This window comes from Achroia grisella, unplaced genomic scaffold (genome assembly GCF_030625045.1).
Source record: "Achroia grisella isolate CSIRO2021 unplaced genomic scaffold, CSIRO_AGI_Agris_v1 utg4116, whole genome shotgun sequence".
Classification (NCBI taxonomy): Eukaryota; Metazoa; Arthropoda; class Insecta; order Lepidoptera; family Pyralidae; genus Achroia; species Achroia grisella.
In genome coordinates, this window is record NW_026712845.1 from 356,365 (window position 1) to 371,675 (window position 15,311).

Below are 15,311 nucleotides of genomic sequence, written 5' to 3' on the forward strand. Positions count from 1 at the left end.
ATTGTATGGAAAAAGCACTGCCCACGTTTTCTATTGAGATCTTAAGAAATATCAAACAATCAAATGATTTTCATTCGGTTTAATTTTTATATTTATTTAATAAAAGAATTTAAAGATTTACTTGTACGTGTAACTAAGTAGAAATTATAAGACAGTCAAATAATGTCTTTACCTTATTTAACTTGGGCTTTTGCCCACATTAATAGGGTTCTGTTAAATCCCATTTTAAATGCTTTTGACCAGTTTTTTTACCTTATGCTTATCCTATACCTGTATTAAAAAACTATACTTGAACTAGTTGTTGTACAGTACTCGAAATTCAACCATGACAATATAATTATATTTATTAACATTAATTTGTTTTATTATGTAACTACGAGTACGACGGGTATATACATCATCCGACTATAAACTTTATTTATTTATTTGACACATTAAATTTTCCTGTAAACAATCTCATTTTAAATTAACCGATTCACAGTATAGTATGGATTTTATTTCATTACGAAAAAGTTTTATATTTAAATAATACAAATATTACAGAGATAGATATTGGTGCTACTAGTTTTATATAAGTATATGTTAGAAATGTAGATGAGTGCATAAAGATCTATTTTAGAAATAACTGGTACCCGCATCTTCATACGCGTATATATATGTATTTTTTATTACGAAATCGTCATCTACTGAGGATTTGAGGATTGTAATGACGGGATCGATGTTGAAAGCGAAACAGACACAGAAGGGAGAAACATTTTGTATTTAGGTTCTTACATATTGTTACTCTATTCTAAACTAATTATTCTAGCTATATACATTAAACATTACATGAACTACGTGACATTATATAAAGTGGCTTTATAGTTACTGGACACTTTCCGTGATTGTTCGCGCGGTAATGTAACTACCATATCAAATGATAATACGGCGACAATAAATAATGTGTCTATACAATACCATCTATTATTTTCAGAACAAATATGTATTTTTCTTATATTATTTAGCATATTATGTTAATATTTAATAACATATTCTGTAAAAGTTTCATAATAATTCCTCCTGCCTTTTGTAGGTGATACCTTAAAATACAAACAGGCAGTTCGTCTCGGCCTACTCACGATTTTAAATTACATATAAAGATAATTTATAAATTACATCGTTCCTGACTCTCATAACCATACTGCATTATCCGTGAAGTCAGTAAGTTGAGTACTTAAAAAAGAGTACAAAATTTTTCTGCCTGTACTAATGTATATAGTGTATATTTTTAACGTAAAACAACATAATTAAGCACAGATAATATCAAAGAATAAAAATACAGGTTTTTCTTTGAGTAGTAAGTTAAGCTGTCGATTTTCCTAAAGCCAAATGAATTATAAGTTGTAAGGTTTATCCTCACAACTTATAATTGGATAAGATGTAGCACAGAGATAAATAGTTATAAACATAATAAAGTCTAAAAGTAGTATACTAAGCAAGATAATATATATGTATAAGTATATATGGAATTTATAACCTTGATTACGATTAGATATAGATTTTCCCTTATACCGAGAGAGTCTTTTGGCACACGTTATTCTGAGGTCTGTAATGCGCCAATTCCACCCTCTGAGTAACTTGAAATGCAAGATTTTTCCAGAATGGCAAAGCGTGATAGGTGCCACAGTTTTAATATGATGACGTGATATCCGTGTGACTGATATGACTGTTATTCATGTATACAGGAGACAGTTACTTACCACAAGATAAGGTGGACCTTATCTTGTGGTAAGTACTGTCGCCTTGATAGTCCACCATCAACTTGTTTGCCATTTACATACTATTTTATACAAAAATACATTACAAATAGTATTTTAATGTGTTTCGGACTCTATGCTCCGCAGTTGGGCAGCTGTCCGTGTAAATAGTACTTAATTAAGGACGTTGTTATGAATTAACATGATTCATAACGTTAACACTTAAAATATTTTCATGTACATTATTCGTACAGATATATATTCTATACATATGTGAAGAGCATAATAGTCTAGTAGAATGGAGCAGTAAGTCTCAGCTCTATTGTAGAGGTATTACCTAAATAAACCATTGTCCGAGATATTCCATAGTGTATGGTGAAGGCTGATGTAATTGTATATGTATTATATGTAGAACTTTAGATATCTAACTACTGACTACGTCTTACCTTTTGTATACATGACTTTTGGCATACAATATTATTGATAACTAGAGACCTGCGCTTATATTGAATAAAAAAATATTATTGGTCCAATATTTTCTAAACCTAATCAATAAAAACAAATCTATAGAAATATATACTCGTATATGAAAGTATTAGGTGCGGGAGTTGATGTCTCTATTGCAGTACCTACATAGGGAACAGATATGTTACCCAAACTGACACCGTAAAAAGGAAGTAGGTATTTAAATATTTTGTTTGTAATGAATAAACTCTTTAAATAACGAATAAATTAAAAATATCTTCTATAGAAGACAATACAATCAACCAGTGTCACACACTCAGCCACATGGACTGTATTTTAGAAAAAAATAATAAAGATCTATCGAATAAAGTCACAAAGTCGTGTCGCTGGATAATATATATAAAGTAGTATCAGGTATAAAGCGGACTATGATAATAACAATATTTCGGGAATTTCCACGAAGACGGCAATAAAGGGCGCACGGACACAGCTGCGGGCAACGGCTAGTACGTTATAACAAGTTTACAAGCAAAACATAATTAAGGTACAAATGTAGCAAGGTTTTGTATGAGTAGGCTTTAATTTTTGTTTACAGAGTTAGGCACGAACAAACGTGCTATACAGCCGGCAACTCTCTAATATAACAACAAAATTATTATATTAGGTGTACTTAACTGTCCACATATGTATAGTTAGTTATGCAATTATAATGGTTACACCATATAATTGTATAAAAGCAGCATATACATATATATATATATATATATATCAACTAATTAGAGAATTTATTATTTTCTTACATAAAATAATACGGAGAATGATGGTAAGTTGCATTGCTTGCCATGTTGCATACAAATATACCCATAGAAATGTAGGCATCAACTGGACACTTAAGAAACAACAGAAACTAAGACTAGGACAAAGTTAAATATACTGTATTTATAATATACGTACAGGAAAGATTGTATAAACAAATAAATACTCGTAGAATAAAATCGTAGGAAGTACAAAATTTAATTCAACAAAAAGTTTTTAATAATAAAATATTCCACATTCATGCTATTGCATAATTTATTATTGAGTTCTATTTCTATAATATGGAATAATATGAAAAGTTCCAGTGTTAATTATACGATGTCATTGAATTGTTTAACGACTAAGTATTTCTACACTCTCTGAGGACGGACATCGCCGTGTAGTTCAAAATTAAGCACAGATCGTATAAGTACTAAACAACCGAAAGTTTTGGGCTAGATGGCGCTGTATGAATTATTAGTATACCATAATAAGAGTATAAATTATAGTTTAAATAATTATATCACCGTAGAGCCCACTAACGTTACTATATTTTAATATTTTACTTCAACTTTTTCTCAATACATTTATGAAAATATCATCTATACCAGGAAAAATATAGACAGTTTCAAAAGAGTTAGTGATTGCACCAATAAAAGTTACGTAACAATAACAAACTGATTTTACCAAAATGTCGTTTGGCTAAAGTTAGTAATTCGTTTTATGGATATTGCGTAAGGTTTTACAATAAAATACCAGAGTCTGTTATAAATCTGCCAAAAAAAAAGATTTAAATGTCAAATAAAACAGTTCCTTTGCAAAAAAGCTTACTATAAAATTGATGAATTCCTTAACGATAATAATGTTTTTATAGAAAAACTTTAAATCCATAGCACTGACAATATTATCTAATTACACTAATAATGAGTGCGTAGCGATTTCTATGTTGATTATCGCATGCCTCTCACTTGTTATACTGTAATTATTTATAAAAAAAACATCTATTAAAAAGAGCAACACACAAGTTTCTTGCTCGTTCTTCTTGTGATGAATCTGCATTCCGAATGAGTGGTAGAATCAAAATATGACTATTCAAAAGTGCTTGTAATGAGTTTATTTGAATAAAGATTATTTCTATTTCTATTTATTAAATAATTGTATGACATGGAGTAGGAATATTTATAACCACTCCTCAGATTTTCGAGTCGTCGATTCCGTTAAAATACGAAAATAGAAAACAGAGCACAATCTATGATCACTCTACAAGGACTACAGTCGTTGCAGGAAACCTTTAAAGAAGATTAATACTTTCTATGTACTGAAGTTCAATATTCTTCATCCATCTGTGTTCCTTGGAAAATAAACTTGGCACCTGGGACTCGGCAAGACAGGTGAATAAGTACTTTCTAAATGCACTTTGTTAAAGACCATCATCATTCACAATCAGATGAAGCACCACCAGAAGCCACTTAATTTTAAATTCAAATAAAAAGGCAATGTAATCAGGTAGGTATTATTTTAAGAATGTATGTGATCCAAAATTATTTTTATATGTTTTATCTATATAATTAGTATATTTTTGATTTTGTATTTATAGGGCTCTATTTATATATTTTATATATCATATACAGTATTAACTTTATTCAATATTTTAATTTGAAAAATAATTTAAAAGAGTACATCATGGATTTAATTACAAATTAGGCGATACGATAGGCAGTATGATGTTGCTGATTAATATGTGTAGAATTAAATAGTAGTCTAATATTCGCTGTAAGTAGTTTCTAACAAAAATAAGTATTTATAATACAAATACAATATATAATCAGACGTACAAAATTTTTAAAAAATCAGCCGTCAATGCAAGCAGTTAAAGCAAAATAACTAAAATCAGATTAAAGTTATTGGTATAATTTATATTAATTAATTTATTTATATGCAGGTAATTTTTAAGTATTTGGTATCCATAACTAAACCCATATTGTAATTGTATCGTATTTTTTGGTATTTCATCTCTTATTAGTTAGGATTTTGGAATAAGGCTCACAAGTTTATTTGGGTGATATTTCAAATATTTATCTCTTGTTTGGAAGTAAGTCCGCACTTGGTTCAGAAAGCACGTTCCGACGGGTTTTGGTGTTATCATTACATGGATGTTATTAGGACAGCATAAACTGGGAGGAGATTGGTGTAGCTTAATATTTATTCAACATTTAATTTTATTAACATCAAAATTTACTCTAAAAATTAATCAACACTAGTTTTATTAAAGATTTGTGTGACTCAGGGAAGTGGTAAGGTCTTCGTAATTTCTGTAGCAAAACGAAAATATGTTTTCAATATAAGTATGTAGTTTTGCAGTCGGTATATGTAGAAGTTACATAATTATTATTGCACAAAAATATCGACAAACAATCTGGATAAAATTAACGTCCTAACGATTGTAAAAACCGTTTAGATCAAAATATATTGCATGTAATAAACATAAAAAAGACTATAGTACTTAGAACCTGTATTTTTCTTAGTCAGTTAAAAACTGCATTTCTGTTTGCAATATACTTGAAGTGTCTTACAAGTTACGATGACTCTCGGCTGTAAAATCATGAGTTTATGATGCAGTACTACACATACGGGTTGACAAGCTCTATACGTAATTACTTAGAAATATTTAATGAAGTTCAAGTTTAATGAACATCTAGGAATATGAAATTGTGGGGTGATTAATGAAATAATATACATATTATTTATTATTCATTGAAACTGATATAAACATATAAGCTATATTTACAATACCATAAATAAAAAAGTTTTACTATATATTGAATATCCATGAAATAATAAAACTTTTTTTTATGTAACTGACCTGGCAAACAATCTCTCTGCTCACCTTATAGTTTGAGGTAACCGACGCCTATATAATTTCTAATAATAACCCAGGTCAATACACACAGCGCCATCTAGTCCCAAGCGAAGCACACTTATGTTGTGGGTAGTTGTTGACAACTGATATAAATACTTTTTTTAAGGACACTTATAAAACACTAACCACTAAGCAATACAAACAATCATACTCATGGCCTATTTTATTAATGCTAAAATCTTTTAATATTTATATAATATTTTATGAAAATAAATACATTTCATTTCATTGACACAAATGTTTGTACTGTGCGAGGAATCGAACCAGCTACCATAGGAAATAAGTAATATATATAACAATACATTATTATGTTATGCTTATGTCACTATCTCCATCTCATGCTTTGCCATTTTACTGTTCAACTGAAACACACGAGTAAGCAGGTTGGCGACATAAATAGGTTAGGTGGAAATACCCATCCAGACGGCTTTTTACAACCTCGATGTTCAGTTTTAAACTGTAAAACTTCAAATTGAAATTTAGCCATAGTCAATTAGGCTAAAGAGTCCCATAAAATACGTTAGTTCGTTGGAATGAAGAGTATCCCGGGCAACATGTCATGACGTGATATCCGTAGTGCTGTGTAAGTGTGTACATCAGTAGTTAGTTTATGCTATTTTTAATAAATAAAATTCAGATAAATGCACTTATGACATCTGTATAATGCCATATCCCTGGAAAAAACATAAGAAGAGTATGTACAGTGTATCATATACTATACCCGTTATTTGGTTATCAAAATGATTGATTGCTACGCACCGAGGTACAATGTGACCCAAGATCTATCTTACTCGGAGGGGAGTCAATGATCGATGTTCCTCTCTCCACGCAGACAATTATCATAATCCCCAACATCCCTGTAATAAATTCTTACAGCTTTAGGAATCCACAGTCACTTCGAAATTAGAAATCGCCAAGACCGCAAACACTCACGATTATAATATTATTAATGGATTTCACGATCGATATATAGGTACATATAGACCTCGGTAGCCTAGTGGTTTGATACACCGCTTTACATCCGATAGTCACGGATTTGATTCCTCCTTGCTCGTTTCGTATATTTATATTGACGAGTATGTTTGTTTGTACTGGTCTAAGTATTTTTTATGCATATACAAAAATAATTATATATGAATTTCTGACAGTTTTCTATTACCTAAAACATAAGCCCTTCTTAAATTGGGATTAGATGGCGTTGTGAAATATCGCTGTTTGAAGTGTACAGTATGTATTATTATCATTGGTGTAGGCACTACCTGGATATTGGTTTCTATGTATACATTTTGACTGTAGTCAGTCAGTAATTGTTTATGAAAATATATAGATTAAATCAGTTATCCAAAGACACAAAAGCGTGTAAAATGTGACGATTGGATCAGATGAAAAAATGAGCCAGTCTTTTAAAGTACCATACCAACAAATGTATATGACTATAGAATACATAAAAAGTAAATTTACAACGAGCTTAAAAAATTAAAAAAGAAGAGTAATTTTCAGTCGACTATCAGTAACTTCGATGGCATTATATTTTATTGAACATTGGACAGATTTAGACGTTTCCCTTTGTAAATAGGATTGATGCCTCCATTGCTTGTTTAAATAATTTTACCGGTTGAGTATTAAAGTTACATAATAATAAATTTGAAATTTTAGGACATTTTTAGAAACAATAGGTCTTACTTTATTGTGGTTTCCTACTCATTTTAGGACAATTGAAGTTTGTTTCCTTGCTTAAACAATACAATTTCAATCAAGCCATGTGTTGCGATATATTTAAACTCTGCTTGTAAATATTTTATTTTTAAATATTTTATTAGATATTACCTAACCCGCGAAGCTTTTGCAGCGATTTTCATGGATGCTTCACTGCTGTTAGGGTGATAGTATGTTGTACGAGTTGTTTATTATTATTAATTAATCGGTTATACTATAAGAATATTTCAATTTAATAGTAGTTCCTGAAATTAATACGTTTAACCAAACAAAGAAACATACTCTACAGCTTTAGGGATCTCACTATTGCATCGAAATAATTCATTACTATCTTTTGTTGGGTCCATTACCCTATGTATAATTTATGTTACGATAGTTAGTTCCGTTGTCTTAGCGGTTTGTTATTGGGTTTTATTTTGGGTATCACTTCTCTTGTATCATATATATTTTGTTTTTGTAGTTTATTAATTTAGCCAATTGCTAGCAATGTACTGTGTAAATTTGGTTTCCATTGCGGTCTTTTTCTGAAACCATTATGGTATTTTTTTGTGAATGTGCTACAATAACCTCACTGATCTGACCTTATGCTCATCTTGCCATATTCCACTATGACGGCCTCGGTGGTTTAGCAGTTTAATACACCGCTTTTTCTCGCGATGGTCGCGGAGTCGATTACTCACACGACACAAACATTTGTATTCATGAGTATGATTGTTTATATTGGTCAGCCTGTTTCCTATGTATATATATAAAACACGTAACTAAGTAATATAAGTTGTCAGGGACCCGTAACACAAGCTGCTTAATTTGAATCTAAATGGTGCTGTAGGAATTATCCTTGGTTATCATTTATCATAATACTATTACGTATTTGATTGATAATCATCATCATCATCCCGGAAGACGCGTATAGGCCTCCCCAAAGATCTCCACGACGAGCATCCAATGCCTTATTTGAATGAACCAAAACTTATGCATTCATATGTGCCCTGCCCATTGCCACTTCAAAAAAACTCTGGTTCTTCTTTACGAGCCCTCTCCATTTGTGACTCTGAGCTTGTTGATGGGGCCCATATAGCGACCACGTCTCTGTTCCGAAAGTCATCACTGGCAACACACATTGGTCGTACCCCGTCGTCTTGAGACACTGCGGAAATTTGGACGAAAAGATATATCGGAGAACGCTGCCCATCCGAGTTGGATTCGACATTTGTATAATAATATAGTAAATAATGAAGGAAAGGCGATATAGGAGTGAACTTGATAGTTACTTTGATAGGTAATCTTTATTTTTATCAGCCATCTCATCAGATCATACAATTTTTTATTTATATCATATTCCACATAGTAGTTTTTCGCTCATTCTCTCCCATTATATTCATCCAAGTTTATATTAGAAACTACCTTTAAAATAATAATAATAAAAAAATAGGTTCTCCGATATTTGTATTGTAATATATTTTTGTATAAATCAGATTTATCACGGTACAAAAAGGTATAACCCAAAGGTCTATTATGTTCCTTGGTACAAAAAGTGGCATTTTGTTTTGCGCAATTAACCGGGCAGAGTTATAACATGATATTAATAAGACAAAAGATTCCTTAAACAATTTTAAACACGGCCGTTGAACATAACTAAATATCTTTAACAAAGCGCGTTCCTTTGCGAAGTCAAAATGGAAGTCATCTTTTCAAAATTGTTTACATTACATACTAACTGTCTTATACTGGCTTTACACAAGCAAATAATATAAAATCAGCAATATTATATTTAAAACTCCAAATAATAACGGTCACAATTGACAATGCCTCTGACTACTATTATTTACAGCCATATAATCATTAATTTTCACGGATGACACATGTACTCCTCCCTGTTACTCCATAATAGAATGAAAGCAAAACGATGATCCTGCTGAAGCATTATAATTTTCATTCTATGATACCTTAATCATGCTTTACTAGGACTAAGATATCATGTCTCTTATGTTACGTTATAATGCTACGTTTACATTCAGCTGCTTCCCCTGCTACTCGCGCTGCCGTAAATATTGCAGGGCGACAACTGAGCGAGAGGGCTGAATGTAAAAATACGCTTCCACCCGCGCTGCCAGTCTTTTGACTCGCGCACAAAAACCGACAATTGAGGGAGCGCCGGACAGCGCGAGGGGCAGTACCAATAGCATGTGAAGTATCGTGTTTACACTCTCGCGCTGCTCACTTCCGTGCTCACTTCTCTGCCCACTTGGGCTGAGTGTAAATTGGGCATTAACCAGTAATTGCATTTTCTAATCTGACAATACAACTGAAACACAGCTTATAAAGTAAGCTGCTTGATAGCTAAAATAATTGGGACAAACATACTTACACGGCCGACTTTTTACGTCCTACCTATGGATGAATTATATTTACTCTGTATTATAAATGTATGTCTAACCATCAGATGGCAATTGTGAGTAGCTATGACGTGGTCTGGTGTTTTGAATAGTCATGCTCACTAAAATGTCCAGATTTGTGGCGGCGTAGTGGGCCGGGTCATTGGGTTCCCTAAAATATGGTCGAGCGAAGTGGTGGCTGGCTCATCCGTCATACTCGTGAACGGGTGCTGCTTGTGTGTACTGGTCTGTGTACTGCTCTAATCACTATGACTTATTTTCTCTTATTAATTGTTTAACCAGTTGTTGTGTATTGAATGTTTTTTCTATTTTATTATTTCATTGAATAAGTGCTAATCGGTAGTTTGTATTCACACACTTAAACTTAAATTGTAAGTAAGAATAAATTATTTAAAAGAGCAACATACAAGTTTCTTGCTTGTTCTTCTTATGATGAGACAGCATTCCGAATAAGAGGTAGATTAAAAAAAAAATGTTATGACTATTCAAAAGTGCTTCAATGTAAGTTTATTTGAATAAATGATTTTCTATTCTATTCTATGTAATTTTAATATACTGTTAAATATTTTTCGCCCTGTAGGTATCAACTGCGTAGTAATAATATAAAACAAGCAATTAGAGCGCGGAACCTGTCACTAACTCTACACTTTATGTTTTAAGACATTTTCTCCTGTTTGTTATAAAATTCAATAAATATACGTAGCGTAGCTTACCTCGGCGGCGTTATTAATTTTAATATTCTATTCACTAAGCCTAATAAAATGAGAAACAGTAGGTAGAGTTTATTAGTAGAACAAACATCTACAATATAAATACATTAATTACAAGTAAGTAACTTTAGTTAGAATATATATCATCACGTCTAACTTAAATTAGAGTAGCCAGAAACATTGGAGCTCCGAATATAGCGATTCATACATAACTTTATATACATTCATCAATTATTATTATATAACTACAATTGATACAAGTTCACCGGTGACGGATACTTTTTATTTAACTCATTTCCATTCATTTTCACACAATAGATATCTTTCGTTAAAATGTTAAATGTTCAAATATATCCAGAATAATACTTATAAAATTAAAAATTAAATAACAAGAAAACATTGTTGTGCATAACGCACTTTTTTATATGATAATTATATTTTTTTAGACTGTAGTTTCTCTTGTAACTAAAAATATAATATAAAATATATACAGTCCTTAGAAACATTAGTCATTAAAATTGTGTTAAATGAAATTTGTATTTCTTATATTATTTATATAGTTATATTTCTTTATCCATATATGTAGCAGTACTATTTGTATTAACAGCATAAAAAAGCTGTTAATACAAATAGTACTATTGTCTAGACGTAATTTACTTCAACATTATTATAGTCTAAACAAGTGGAAACACTAGCAAAATATCGGAAATTTAATAAAAATAAAATCTGGTATGATCCCGTTATTTTTACTAATTATACGTATTAAAGTATGTATCTATATGTATTTAAATAAACTAGACTGTTTTTCGTACTCACTTTATTTATGAATAAAGTCACGGCACGTAGTAATGCTATTACAGCAATTGTTACTAAAAACAAGTGAAAGTTGCAGTGAAATTGAGGGGTTCCCTGATCACTTTATTTCGCTCCTCCATTTAATACGTTCAAACTCTTACTTTTCTTATTACTTAAACATCCTTAAAAGCAAAATGTTTTTCTGATACAATCCTAAATAAGAAAGTTTTAATCTAAGAGTAAATAACTTTATAATCCTTTTACTTAAATAATTGAAGGCTCTAAAAGTTTATTCAGTATTTGCAAAATTTAATGTAATATATAGTGATATATAAAAATATAAAGAAGTATATTTAGGGTAAATACGACTTTCTTTCATATAACTAATGAAATAGTAGAATAATAACCTAGTTCATTCAATTCCATTCATATAAATCCAATCTAACTAAGCTGGCTATGTTTGTCCCCAGGAGTTGTAACCTATATATGTAAGTATCAAGTGATACAGAATAAATTGCAATGTTCGTGTACTAAAAATATCGTAACGTCATCATTAAAGTGGAACGGGATTGTTAATACGAAATATTACCATAATTACTTGCAATGAATTATGTTATTCCACGGTGTCATCTTCAAGGCCATCGTAGGTATTTCCTAATCAATTTGCCAGCATGGGCTACTTGAGCTGTTTCTCTTTTTCTCCTAGATTTTATTTTATAATTTTAATCGTGGAAATAATAGAGGTTTAGTATTTAACATGTGTCTCAGTGAAGTTAGTTTAGGGCATTGATAGATTCGTAAATCATAACAATAATACAAAATGGAATTTATAGATCTTATTGCAGATATATTGCAATATTTTTGCATTAGAATAAGAATACATTTTTTTAAATCTGTTTATAATTTTCAAACATATTGTTTCATTCAATCTTAAAACATTGATTGAAAAGTTAACCAATATTGAAACCATATAGATGTTCAAAATACTTGTATAGATAGGCTATTACCAAGTTTAGCGTTACAACCCTCTCGAGTAAAATTTCAACCCCACTTATTAAAGACATGTCAGAAGTTCAGAATGTATGCTACAAAAACAAACACATTTTCACTGGCTCAACCACGGGCACAGCGGGGTTCTTTTCAAAAGAACAAGTAAATGAATAATTTAGTTTGGACGGGGAGGGGATTGGATGAACTTCAATCAGTCGCTACGAATCCGTGAGCAGTGAACACGTGCTACGCTTGTCCGCGGCTACGCGCTACGAATGGTTACGTCGTTTTACTACTATGGATAAATTTCTCAATAGTGGTTAATGAATTAGTGTTGTGATTGAAGTTATAAAAAGAGATTGTATGAAAGTTCAAGAAAATATGATTAGTCAAAGAGTTGGGATTACGATATCATTATTAATTTTAATGTTTCGAGGTATGTGTTCTATTAATTTTAATTATAATGTATTTATAATAATAACATATATTCAAATTAATAGACTTGATTAAAAAATATGTCGTTATTCATATTAATTTTGAAATATCTCCGGTGTTGGAACATCTATTTGGGAAGCTTTTTGTTTTAATAATTTACATTTGCAAGTTAGCGATTTCCATCACTGGAAGTAATTGAAATTGAATAGAGTTTAGTTATACTTTTTACACGTGTTTTAAAATATTGTCACAGCTATGAAATATTAAACTTATATAAGTATATTATCCGTAACAAAAACTTTACTTACTGTTAAAGTTAAACAATAACGACTACGACGAATAAATATAATCGATTAATTTAAATTAATTATATATATTTTTTTAATTTAGTTGATTATAAATAATAATAGTAACAAATTTTGTTTTTAATTTCTACATTTCTTTGTTGAATATGTTTATAGTTGTATTTTTTTAAGTACATATAGTATATATTGACACTATATGCTATACGTACTTACTACGAATATTATGTAAGTATCTATGATACATGCTATATGATGTGAGTACATCTTATAATGCAAAAAGATCTCTATGATGATGAGAATAGTAAATATTATGTAATAATAATAACAGCATATCTCACAGTGCCATCTAGCCCCAAATAGAGCTTGTTCTATGTATTTTTATTGCAGCAGAACCCCATTTATGCGAGGCAATGTGAACGTTACAGTTCATTGCCTCACAGGATTTTATTGTCAGACCAATTTATTTAGTCTCTACTATAAATCAGTATTTTATATTGAAGCTATGATAGATGAAAACCATCATATCTCATGCCTATCGACATATTCATTTGTAATTTTCTGTAATCTTTATTAGATTATTATTAAAAGTTTAATTGTATTCTGCGGCACTACCCTTCTGGAACATAGTCTATGTGTCACTAATAATATACTTTTCTATAACTAAAAGAGTTTTTAATATCGATCAAGTATTCTATAAGATTTCTATTACAAACAAAGAAACATACACTTAAATATTTAACTTGTTTGTTTGTAATCTGACCTGGACTTGAAGATATTTCATACTGAGGTTATCAAATACATTATCTGAATATTTTGTAAGATTACAATAATAAATAACATTTGAACCATAATAGCTTATAGTCACGTTATTTAATTACCCATATTTTATTGCTAATTGCGTGTTATAAACGAATCATTATGATTGTTACCTTTTTGAAACAAGCTGTTTAAACACTAATCAAATGCTTATTAACGTCATAAAGGTATATAAAAGAGCCATAAAATATCTATTTTTTTATTAATTAAAAAATATCGAGACATCTAAAGTTAATAATTAATTATATAATACAAAAACGGTGTTTTAGATCAGTTCAGTTTTTTTCACTTACTTCTTTTAAATCATGCACTGTCGATTCTCATACGATTTTTAGTAACATTTAGAGAAATCCTTGATGGAAGATTTATATGTATAATATAGAGGTGAAACCATATGGATTTCATCTCTATTATATATGTTTTTATACGTGCTCATACTTAATTATATAAATTACAATATACATTATTGTAATTAATCATTTAGTAAATTGGAATTGGATTTATAATAATAGTCTCTAAACTAGGTCAGAACTGCATCTTCGGACTAAGAGCGCGGATGCTAAAGAAGTATTACGTGTAAACATTAAACACTTCAAATGGTACACAGGAACAAATTCTTATAATGCTTAAATCGAGAAGAGTTAGGGTGTATACAGATGTCCACTCGTGTGATGCTTTCTTATTTGCATTTATTATTCATCCTTATTATGGATTAAATTTTTTAATGTCATTTGTTTGGGTTCTATATATATCGTCATAGTCGTAGAATACTGATGGATCTGACAAATTTTGACAGTTTCTACGACATATACAAGTTTATCATGCACACTGGATTCCTATGAGAGGGCTGACTCACATTACTCCCTTACATACATATACCAGTAGTGAAAAATGCGACACGATGAGTGACGGAAAATAGAAGAATTAAAAAAGTGATTTAAAGTGTATCTTTTATTTTATTGTTCACTACAAAATATGTTCATACTCGTATACGAAATTTGAAATAGAGGACCTATTTAAATTTACAGGTACCCGGTGAAAACGGGATGAATATTTCACGTGGACTGTATACGTTTTTGAATAGTAACTGCGGCATGACCCGTTTATTGCCAGCTGCATAGGTTCGGTCACTTTCGTCATATATGTGTATGCTTTTAAAATATTTCTCAGTGTGGGCCCACAGAAATGTATCGTTGGTTTTTAATATTAATGCATTAATCACACACGTCTAC

The 15,311-nt window shown here is 30.5% G+C and overlaps 1 protein-coding gene across 1 annotated transcript in view; it reads left to right on the forward strand.

The window, feature by feature from the left end:
* Nucleotides 1–12,762: 12,762 nt before the first annotated feature.
* Nucleotides 12,763–15,311, forward strand: part of LOC131844667 (uncharacterized) — an 87,624-nt gene continuing 85,075 nt past the window's right edge. The window contains exon 1 of the mRNA XM_059193604.1: nt 12,763–12,959. Within this exon, the coding sequence (XP_059049587.1) occupies nt 12,887–12,959 (73 nt within the window). The 5' untranslated portion in view covers nt 12,763–12,886. The remainder of the gene's footprint in view (nt 12,960–15,311) is intronic.